Source organism: Opisthorchis viverrini (assembly GCF_000715545.1).
Source record: "Opisthorchis viverrini unplaced genomic scaffold opera_v5_62, whole genome shotgun sequence".
In the NCBI taxonomy this organism is placed as follows: domain Eukaryota; kingdom Metazoa; phylum Platyhelminthes; class Trematoda; order Opisthorchiida; family Opisthorchiidae; genus Opisthorchis; species Opisthorchis viverrini.
In genome coordinates, this window is record NW_008751718.1 from 1403640 (window position 1) to 1416027 (window position 12388).

Genomic DNA, 12388 nt, shown 5'->3' on the forward strand with positions numbered 1-12388 from the left:
CTGCTCGTCACGCTCCTCGGATCGTCAGGCTGATGAATCTCATTCCCAATCAGCGACACGGAGGTGTTCTTATACGGTACTCAATCCATTGATGTATGCGGATCCCATCCCACGTGTTTCGGTGAATTAGAGCTGGAAGCTTCAGCATATAGCCATGGAACAAGTTGTTCAACAAACGAACAAAACCTGAGATCAAAGTAAAGATGGTACGGGCGATCTGACAGACGAGGAGAACACTTGTGAATGAGGATACTCCCGTCGCTCGACCAAAAACAAAGTAAACAGGCTAAGGATGTTGGTGGTAGTAAAAAAACAGGCAGCGAGCGAAAGAGCAGGAGGCAGACCTGGCAAAATGAAAGACATGGAGATGGCAGAGTTTGAAAACCGCACACTTTCGCTAGATTGTCTGTTCCCGTTTCAGAATCAGTACGGTCGCCGTTGGTCCAGCTCCACCCAGCTTAAGTCCCATCCGTTGTCCTTAATGAGATGAGCAAGCTCGATTATGTATTTGCCTTCCTTGTACTTTTGGCTTGTCTCATACGCTTGTTCGTATTTCCAGCCGAGTACTGTATGGCAACAGTCACAGTAGATATCGGCGACGGAGTGCAAACCTAATGTGATGGCAAAAAGAAAGTAGAGAGCAATGTTATCGTTTTTGTGCTATCCAGAAAATTTTGTTCAGGCAAACGCGTACACGTGAGTTGCTTTAAGGTTGTTTAATTATAGAATTCAACCAACCGATATTACCAATGTTTGGCATTCGATTTCAATATGCTCCATTCGAGGTTATTGTGATAAAAAAACTGACTGCTGGGTAGAAAGATGTTACCAAAAATCCATAGAAACGTACTCCACATGTACAAAGCAGCACATTCAGAGCCTCGATTATCGGACATTTGCATGAAGAATCGATAAAAAAAAGTACATTATTTCACCTGTAGTAGTGATGTGCCTTAATCAAGACTGAATCGAGGCTTAGAAATCCATGAAATAAACCGCACCGAGCAGTCAGATATACATCGCAATCTAAAATAGCCGTCTTTATCGTAAGGTCACATTTCCGGATCCCAGTTAACGAAACCCCGACGTTTTCGAGGCACGAGTAGCAGGGGAATTGGATGGTTAATTAGCTAACGCACAGGACAGACCTCCCCTGCCTCGTTCCCACACTTCACGTGGTTTTGCAAAAAGAAGCCTTCGAGGAATCCGGTCGACTGGCATACGGAGCACGTGGCCAAACCAGCGCAAATTGTGGATTGTGATCAGTTCACCTGTTGTAGGTGAGTTATCTTCTCCGAAAACTACTGGATGTAGTTCAGCATTACTGATTCGTTCCAACAGATTCAAGGATGCTCCGAAGACCTCGAATGTCACACATTGGAAGTCTTTTGATGTCTTCGGGGTGCGCCGGTCAGGTTTCGTATCTGTGTAATAATATGGAGCGCAGCACAGCATTGTAAACTCGACCCTCGATGGATAAGCTGATGTCACGCCTACGCCAGAGATGATGCAGGTTAACGAAAGCTGCTCTGGTATTCATAATAAGAATGGAAATACCATCTTTCGCGAGACCAACGTGACTAATACAGCTGCCAAGGTAAACAAATTTGTCTACTACCACTGCTTCAGATCCAAGAATAGCTGTCGTCTGCGTCCTCGATACTTGTGAGCGAACAGCTCAGGAGCAGTTAAACCCTACAGACACTAGAGGCTGGTAATCGGTCTTCCACAGTCTTATCAACGGCAAATTGAAGAAAAAAGGTGAAAGAGGACAGCCTTGCCTGACACCCCTTGAAGTGAACGCAGGCAAGAGCCGTAGACTTCCATACGTCCACAGCAGTTTGAGATTGAGAGATTGAAGAATTTATGGGGGAAACGTCTGCTTCATTGCCACAGTGTCTGACGGTCCACAAAGTCAAAGTCAGCTTTTAAGTCAAGGAACACAACCATTATTGGTTCAAAAATTTGTCGAAGAGTGAAAATACGATCGATGCATCCTCTTGAAAGATGAACCCGGCTTGGTTTCACGTTCTGTCTCTCAGCATTCGAAGTATACTACCAGAGGGTACCTTCGATACCATAGCTACCAGGCTGATGCCACGGTGTCTTTCACGCAGTGTCTGCGTACCCTTTTTGAAGATAGGAATAGCTGTCAACATACACCATGCTGCAGGCACTTTCTCTTCTCTCCACAAAACCACACAACCACAAAAGTAAGGTCATGCTCGTGGACGTGCAGTCACTGAACATGCCACTTACAATCCAGGGAGAGGAAGTTCTGTAGCATTTTACGTATCTTGGAAGTTATATTAGTTCTGATTGTAGTGTGACAGACGAGGTGAATGCACTAATCTGCAAGACTCGTGTCACGTTCGCTAATTTGAGACATCTACGGCGTCAGAGTGGTTAATCCCTAAACCTCAAGGGGCGCGTGCGGGCCGTTTTGTTGTATGACTGTAAGACTTGGCCTGTTCGGGTAGTGGAACCGAGACGTCCTCAGGTGTCTGACAGTCGTTGTCTCAGAACTTAGCCCGTGTGGGTTGGTGCCGGCGAATCCGTAAAGAAGCAGTTAAAAAGTGTGTTTTCGGTTTTGCAACGGGCACTTCCACTGAGAAATATGTCCAGTACCAGAAACTGCGTTGGTTGGGACATGTGTTGCGTGTGCCGAACCGTCGTTTGCCGAAGAGTGCTGTTTTCCATGCCCACTTCAAAGTGGCGTAAACAGAGAGGTGGCCAACCCTTGACTTGGCAGAGGAATATGAAGATCACGAAACGCCTGGGAGTTGTCGGTGCTACTCGCCCTCCAGGATGCGGACCGCGTGTTCCTCACTGTACCTGATCGGAGACACTACAAGATATGGCTGTCAACCGATGTCAGTGGCCTTCTTGTTGTCTGTGTCTATCCAGATCGCCTGAGTGAGTGTCTGAAGGTGTAGGCATCTCGGAATGATTGTGTTAAGCTAGCACTAAGTCACTTCCCCGTCCACTTTTACTCTTTTCTTTACAATAAGGCTTTCAAATAAATCATGGTTGTACGGCAGTGAAGCATCGGTGTTGAACACTGATGTCATGTTGTCGACGACGATGATGATATCGCACCAATGTGTTTTGTTAGATGGGTCACCAAAGATTCTCCATCTTCTTTGATAAGAGATGGATACAGATCGTCCGGTCCTGGTGTCTTCTCACGTTTCAGTACAGCTATTTCGTGCTTTATTTCTTCGTCTGACGAGCGAATAAGGTTTATATTCCATTCGCCCGTATGCACTATCTCCAGAGGCTGTGTTGCAGGAGGCCAGTTAAATTGTTCTTCGAACTTTTCGGCCCAGCTTTCTAGTCGGCGTTTTTGCGAGTGAATTAGTAAATCGCCTTTTTCACTCATCTTTTCACTGATCGTTGCTTTCCTAGGGTCAGTCGATCGTACTAGTTAATACAGGGTACGGTTGTTTCCGATAGCAAACGCCTTCCCCATTTCCCGAGTTTTCGATGTCCACCAGAGCTCCCAGTCTTTCCTTAGACTTTTCACTATTTGGCGTTTGAGGGATTTGTGCGAGCCGTCGTACTCATTGCCTGCTGGTATGGATCCCTTGGTGTCAGTCACGACTAGCGATCGTGATGGTATCCAGTGCTCATTTAGTCTATCGGAGAAGTCGGACAGACAGCACTGGTAGCACGGGTTCCTTCATACTTTGCCATACCTCATCAGGTAGTGACCAATGTAGCAAACAAGAACTCGTGAATATCATGCTGCTTTGCAGTCAGATCGCTGAAATATGATCCTACGTGCAGTGGAATCCAAGAATGTATAAGTCAGTTTTTTGTTAACCTGAAAGTTTTATCTGAAAGTTTTATCAGACGACCAGCATCCTCTTCAGCTCCCTATTTCGTTTGTGGTTATGGCCACATCCTACAAGCTCTTCAGGTACAAGCTTACACAAACTAAGCACTAGAATCCCGCAACTCTGTTTTGCCTCGCAAGAGATAATGTCGAGGTCCACATGTCAGGGGTCAGAGCGCGCGTTTGCCACGTAGCTTCATTAGTGACATAGAAAAGGTATATCATTGGGTAGAGTTTTGTCCGTATGCGGCTCCTGAACTTGACCTTTGTGGGCGGGAGATCTGGAGCAGCTTTGAGTCTTTAGCCTTCAACCACTCTATAGGTATAGTAAGCTGGCAACAAAGGGACCGCAATTAGGGGGTAAGAAGACGGATCGTTAGTAAAACAGCAGGTAGTTTACCTATAGAATGCATACAACACTATAAGCTGTGGTGTCTCAGCAGCGTTCTACGGATATTCGGTGGATGTGCAGAAAACCTAGAGGCAGAGAAATGTAGTATGTTGCGAAGATCTCTGGTCCTGTCAGAGATCCACGTGACTCATCCTGCGCTTGACTGGAGACAATGAAAGATATGACAGTGGCATTCATAACGTCATCTACAGACCGTCGAAAATAGTGATGGAAGACTGTTTTTATTTGTTTGAATGGATGTGTGCAAAATCGACCGGGAAAAATAAAAGGTTACCCTTTTAAAAAATTGTCCTTCGAGGTGGGTGGAGTTTACAGTGACGGCTCATGATAACACGCAGATGCATAGTGTTTAATTAGAACAAACTAGAGTGACGGCTTGCATTCGAGTGTCATAGAGTTTGCTTCACCTGGTATAAATTGTCCTTCTAGAGCTGTGCGCTATCTAGAAATCCAGAAAAAATTTCGGAAATGTACCTGTAAAAACAGAATAGCTCTAGACTCGACAAACGACACAGATTTCGGTCTATAACGATTAGACCAGTTTGTAGCGAGCACTAACCGATCCTCCGGCATACGTTAATCCATATATATGCAGCACATATCTTTACGTAAACAAAGTAGTGTCAATGAGGCACGTTTATGAAGGACGTGGAGATATGTGATAATACGTGATGTGCTAAAATGGCATACAGTGCACGCTTTCAGGTTGCTTACAGCTGAACAGCCAGCTAGCAGAGATGTGGAATAATGTCTCCGGTAGAAGTTGTTGCTCGGCCTAATATTTTTTATATAAAAGAGATATGATGATGGTGACACACCAAACGTATCAAAATTAGAATGTTGTGGAAAACTGTCTTCTCCCTAATGTCTGAGAATTAAATTGAACAGTTGGCATGAGCAGCTTGAAAACCGTATTGCCCCATCTCCCCAGATTTTTGCTTACCCGCTGTCTACCGACGTACTCATATCTCGTCAGTATCATTTCCAAACTCAGGTAGAGGTGTGTCACTAGCAGACAGAATGAAAACAGTTAGACACGCCAACAGTCGCAAACTGAAGAACAGTTCTGCCGCATCTGATTGTCTCTTGGTGATTCGACTAAGTCTACATTAACCAGACAGTCTCGTCACGCAGTAATCTGAAAGTTGCACCGGATGGCAGACACTGCATGGGTCGACATTGGAGACAGCCTGGTGAACAAACATCTAGTTAATATCCGTTAACGAAATTCCACCGACGGCTGGTAAATTGGTGAAATTCCGTGCCCTGTCACAAGACATGTTATGACGAGATATTTAATGACCTGAATCACATGTCGGGTGCAGACAACGAGCGCCATTGTCACGTGACCAGTGCGAAGAAATTCGAAGGCTTGGGAGATAGCTGAAAACAAAAAATACGGTGAGATTGCGGGGAAGAAACATGGTCGAGAAATTGACTTTCTTCGTCGCTGGGTGGAAAATTCGGTCACTTTTAGAGAGTTTCCATGCTTTGTATCGTGTGAGGAGTTCCAACCTATTTGGGACGGTTTGAACTCGGAACAGTTTCGATACCCATTGTCACTTGGTTTTTCAGCACAGACGCTACAAGCTGAGTCAACCAGAATTGCTTCGAAAAAAGATGTGTAGCTAAACGTAATACGCTAATCGTAAGATTGCTGGAAGTTCTTCGACAGCCCACGGCCGTTTCGCCCCTCTTGTGACTCATCAGGTAGGCGCAGTCCCCCAGTTTCCGTCAACCTTATATTCTACTTGAGCCCAAAATGCACGAAATTAGCGAAATACACTCAGCTGAATCTCTCGTTTATGAAGTTATGGACAACTGAATGTGATGCACCAGGCCACCTCATCTTACAGTTGGTACGATATTCGAGGTATCGAGATACACGCACAGTCGTAATAAGCTATTCATGAGGCTGCTGAAAACTCTTCGAGAGTGCAGTACGTTCATACATGTATCGCGATACCTCGAATATCGTAGCCACTCAAAGAAGAGGCGGCCTGATGCAGCACATCCAGTTGTTTAAAAACACCATTAACGATACATTCATCTGGATTCCAGGTGAGTCTCCCGAAAAACCAAATTTGTTTGCAACTGAGTGTATTTCGCTACCTGTAGCTTATATTAACCCGAAAGGTGTAAGTAAGGTCATGAGCGATAAGTTAATTCCCGAGCTGACAAGTATTGAAAATACAATGATAAACTGACAATTCATGCACTGCTTCACATATCAGTACGACACTGCTGCCGCAGATGCAAAGTTTGAAGGACTTCTCAGTAAATCCACAGAAGCCCATGGATAGACTTACACTGGGCATTATCCATACCAGTAGTCCATGCGGTTAATCGAACACAGGATGTAGGCAATGAGATCGGTATGGAGTGAAGGTAATGTCTTCGGAATTCGACTTGTGTAACTAGGGAACTGGCTGTGATTCGTTTATGACGGTAGGCGCCGCCTGCAACGTGCATGGGCCTGACTCACGCTGTTGTAGGAACAAAATATACTTAAACAGAGTAACGCCATTTCACGGGATTCGAAACAATTCGTGAATTAATTATTAAGTGACATCTGGCTTTCGACGCCAAAGTTTCGTGGGGCCAGGTGAGGACTGGCGGACTGTTTATGTAATCGGGATCCTTTTTTGGTTGTTGATCAGATGGCGGTTGATCTGTTCGCCGAGCTTGGCAATTGACTTGCAAACGTTTCGTCACCATACGAGGAGACATCATCACTGCGCACTGATGATGTCTCCTCGTATGGTGACGAAACGTTTGCAAGTCAATTGCCAAGCTCGGCGAACAGATCAACCGCCATCTGATCAACAACCAATAAACTCACCCGAGCTACCAATATTTCACCACATTACCAGGGATCCTTTTTTTAATAATGAACTAAACCAGTGTTGAGTGAAGCTTAAACATTTGAAGTTGGCGGGCGTGGTCAGGTTACCCATTGTGCAGTCGATCTATAACAGTGTGATTTTCAATTCTGAAATGCGAACCCAGTGAAGACCTGGGATTTTTGTTGTATTCCCACTTAGACCGCCGAATGATTCTGTTGGAATAATCCTCTCCATACCACACTTCTAATCCTACTATAGATTTATGTGAACATTGACCGGTTGTCTCAGCGGAGCTATAGTAGTCCATCGGTTTGTGACGGCATGCGAGTAGTCGCATATTTCGGTCCACAGGCACTTCGCTCAGTGGACCTTTTGTTCCAACTATGGCCACCATCAATTGTTTGAGGACTACTGGAGACTAAACGATCATGCTGTCGTACAAGTGGCATGATTTTAAGTCATGTGGTATAGTTAATCGGTGACTAACACATGTATTCCAGATTAAAAGACAACGTACCACCAATGAACCATCCGCAAGACAACGTACTGATCAGACGAACAAACGGTGCATTATAAACAGTGTTTACTGGACATCAAATCCGGAACGAAACTTATACCTATCGCTCTACTCATGCGAAAGATGAAAACAGAGGACGCCTAAAGAAGATAAACAAGAGATTAAAGAGGATAAAGGCAAGCCCTCAAGTCAGCAGTTTGATTAGGGTTGCGGTGATGGCACGTCACTAAAAAGTGCGGTTATTCTACAGATCTGATCGACACACGTTCGGATACATGCTTCTTTTGTTGTTCAGTGTTGGGGATTGGACCACAAATGATAAGAGGCAAACAGGCTTGATGTGACAAAGAAAATGACACTGGATTCTTTCCTGCCATTTCCGTATGCAGATGTTGGGTCAATGTTGACGCTTGTCACATCAGTACACGAGGAACTGGAAATTTTGATTTAATTATGCTTCTAAGCACTTTGAATAATTCATCAGCGGTTCAACACTCTACAAACCAGTAAACAGGAAAATGATTGTTATCCTTGGATTTAGCTAGCAACAACAGTGAAATAAAAGTAATCATATTAATTAATTATATTGGTTAATTGGTTAGTTAATTAATTAACTGTATTAGATTATTTTCCTTCCCGAAGAATCGTCTTTTACCAATGTGTAAATTTTTCTACGGAGCTCTGGACTTCGAGCTTTATATTAGTCTGCGTCAGCTGGAAGCTTTAGGAAACATATTTCTATAGTCTACTGGTAGCCGACGGTGGAATTTCTAGGGCTATCTGGAGTCTATTGGACGTAAATGCCCGAGATTTCTTATGTGTATATACACTTCTGTCCAATATTTAAATTTCCCACAAACACACACACCAATCACGGTGACTGTTCGCCAAATTTTGGTCTGGTTTAATCAAGTAACTTTATCCACCACAGGCGTAGAAACTTCGACAATCCTGTGTTGTAACTGCGGCCATTTTTTGAACTAAGCTCCCCCTTACGACTGTTTTGATTACACTCGGAAATCTGGAACTCACCTTCTAACTTCGCTTTATTCCATTAAGCACTCACTAATGTGAGACCTTCTGCCGAATCTAGTCTGTGCTTCACGTGACTTCCGGTCATCCGACGGCGCCTCCTGAATTCGTTTATTCTAAACACGTAGGACATCGGAACATTTTTCTGCACACGCCTAATCTCGATAAGCTAACTAAGGGACCCCTTTTTATGATGGAGGTCACATATTTATGTACGACCCTAACTACTTCCGCATCATCGTGTCTTACGGAGTTTACGATAACTCCCCGGTCTTATTGAAACGCTACCCAGATATAATAACCAAGAAGTTCACCAAATGGTTTGATTAAACAAATAACGTTATCATGCTTCTGACTTGTTCTGAGATCTTTGACGGCAAAACCGACTTCTCTACCCAGAAACGATAAGAATGATTTGCATGTTAAACAATATTCCATCTCGAGTAAAATCACTTTCGAATGGCAGCACAATACTTCTGGATTGTTGTTACGAAATTTTTTATATCAGAGCGCTTTTAGCAGTTTACGTGAGGGTGGACGTAACCATCGACCCCAAAGACGCATCATCATCATCACCATCAAAGAGAGCACCATCAGTGTTGACACTGATGCTTTACTGCCGTACAACTATAAGGTTCGTCTGATTATATTTAAAGCCCTAGAGTGAAAAGGAGAGAAAAAGAGTAAGGGAGGGGACCTCGTGTTGGCCTATGTCAAGCATTCGAGGTGCCTACACCTCCAAGCGCTCAATCAGACAATCTGGCATGTACGGTCTCTTCGTGAGAAAAGCAGGTTCTCAGCATAAAATAAAAAACCTTTTTTTGGTTTCTCCCATTTTTCAAGTCAAACTGGTCCCAAACGTTTCCAACTTGTTGGGAAATGACATTTGCAACTGATTTTGTTGAGTGTTCCCCAACCCCCCATATATTTCCGTACACTCAGAAAACTAAATTACTGAGAATGTAGAAGAAAAATAGCCGGATGGTCATCTTTGCCAGTCTTTTACCTGAGAGCTCTGTGTCTGTTGACCATTCTATCAACTCATGAGCAGTAAATCCGTCTTTCTGTTTGATAAAATGTGCACTGGAGACGCTACGAGGCAACAGCTATGACGCAGGACTGTCGATAGCTGTGTGACAAGGCCATATCCAACGGGGTAATTCACCGTTGGCGTATCCCGTCCCGGTATTACCCTCTAAAAATGATAGTTCCACATGCGAATCAGTTTTTATGTAATAAACTGTCTATTTCTGGACCACTCTGGCGCGACAGCTAGTTTGATCAAGAAAGTAATGCGCGTACAATGGTAATCTGGCATAGCTAGCGTGACCTGTAGAGTATGACCAGTCGAACTACGGAGCAAGGTGATTCCCACCAAAACCATTTGGTGTGTCTCAGGGGTATTGATTGGATGTACTTATCAGATCCGTGCGGCGATTCGGGGACTTGTGCGAAGTAGTAGGGACACAAGGATACCCATAATGACAACAGTCTTACAAGTGCAAGTCTTCGGGAAACCGAAACACAGGGGTGAATGGTCGACTACTGCTAACAACTAACGAAAAATGCCAACTTTGGTCGGTATGTATGGCTTTCATTCGGGTGTCACATACTGTACAGTATACTTACACCAATTTGCCTCAGTTCTTAACGGTCATGGAACGGCAACGAATTAAAAGAAACTGAAGAAGATATACAAACGCATTCTGCAAGCTTACTGAGATTACGTCCCTTCCCTGTTCACTTTTATCCTTTTCTTCACAATAAGGCTTTCAAACAAATCATAGGTGTACGGCAGCAAAGCATCAGTGTTAAAAACTGGTGTCATGCTGTCAATGATGACGATGATGACGTCTATCAAACAGCTTCGGAAGTAACGTTGGTTTTCACATTACAACGTGCTGTCCGTACGAGTTTACTTCCAACTGCTCAATAGCAATCCCTAATACTAGGGAAGGATGAGAAGAACATAGAAGAACCGGTGTATCATAAATGCGGTTTACCTGGGTTGAAAGCACACAATTTGAGTTGAAAAATCAGAAGTCAGTGGGAAAACACGACAGACAGACAGACAAGCTGTGGTGACGCCCATATCGCATCGAGACGGGACAGGACTAACCAGACTAGACCGGACTTGTCTATGCTTTGTGGTCTGATAAGAAAACAGGAGGGCAATAAAGTAACCCAGTGATGCAACCGCGCTGGACTGGAAACAACTTCGCTTGGTCTATGCAGACTGGAGACAAAGGAGTTAAATCAGAAGCCGGTTAGAAAACCACCCAGACGGCTGTCACAACCAACCAGACCATTTTCCAAGAGTCCAAATCATATGTCTAAAAGTAATACGAGAAGATTAAAAGAGATATAGCACAACTAATAAATAGTGTACAGATAAGCCGAAATGCACAAAAGTATTCAGCCGCGAATGTGTACGGGATATGGGGGCATGTTAGAACGCGAATTTACTGACCGAAAGGTCCATGGCTCGAATCTGACCTCTACCCCTTGACTTCCCCTGTCTACGCTTGGGCAACCTGACGACATCCCAGCCTCCGTACTTCTTTCGTGTAGCATGACAGCTAAGCACCGGAAGGGTGTGAATCTCGCTGGACTGGATTGCAATGGTAAGCCTTACTGATGCATGCGAATCTTCGAACCAGAATACTGATCTACAGGAAGAGATGATATGCTACGTCACCACCGATAGAAATAACCATTCGGACAGGATAATGTGACCCTATCGGTACATGCTTCGTAAAGCCAAAGTGTTAGACAAATAGCTACTATGGTATGGCGTAGACATAGAAATCCATCGAAAGTCTGCTTTGGGAAACTTGGAAGATTAGCTCTTTGTAACCTAGCTTATGTCAGAATAAACAGATGATCAATGTGCTAACTTACATCCAGAGATTAAAGATACGATTGAGACCTGATATTGTGTAACAATAAGGCAGATGATACGACGATCGATCTCAAAGTAGACGGATAGTTGGAATCCACATGTTTCGTACAGAAGCTTTCAGTTGCCGCGCATTGATTAACATCATTTCACAGTGACCCGAGAGTTTCTGGTTCGTGTAAAGTAACATCATGAACAGGGTTGACCGTGTGATATAAGTATCATGACACCCCTAGGCGAACTTATGAATAAGGAATGAGACAGTCTGAAGCGCAACTTGTCTGGTAGCATAGGTTGGAGACAGTCTAGCGACCGAATTCATGTGAGTTAGGGCAGAATCTCGCCTCAGAATGATGTTGCCTGAAGCATGGTTGTTTGTGACGAATGTACTTGAAAAGGTGAGAAAACTCACATCTCCTGACTGTCTTTACAGGTACGACTAAGACAAAAAGTTGAGATGGAGTGGGACAACATTCCCCACTTGTTCAGTGAACTTCGCAGAACAATGCGAAACATCAATAACCGCCGCTAGTGAATAAATGGACCTGAAGTCTCTTGTTGGTAGTGAAGTACCGGCTTTGGAAACCTATTGTTAAAAGTTTTAAATAGCTGGTTTGATACAGATTTAGACGGATTCGGAAGCGCAAGCATATGAATAATATTTGTTGCTTATAAAGTATTCGAAAGGGTAAATTGTCGATATTCCACTGGGTAGCAAAACTCGGAGTTGAAATCAGATACTGTCACAACAGCGACTCGTAATTACGTTTGTTCTCTGTCTCATATATTTTCGGGTTCCTTATATCTATGTGACTGATCATGAACTGACGAATGTACATTTAAT

At 43.9% G+C, this 12388-nt stretch overlaps 1 protein-coding gene across 1 annotated transcript in view; it reads right to left on the reverse strand.

Annotated features, from left to right (window-relative positions):
* Positions 1 to 423: 423 nt before the first annotated feature.
* The window catches only part of T265_13391 (hypothetical protein), a gene marked incomplete at both ends in the record, with an annotated part of 28024 nt that continues 16059 nt past the window's right edge, over positions 424 to 12388 (reverse strand). Inside the window, one exon of the mRNA XM_009168660.1 lies at positions 424 to 611. Coding sequence (XP_009166924.1) covers positions 424 to 611 — 188 coding nt within the window. The remainder of the gene's footprint in view (positions 612 to 12388) is intronic.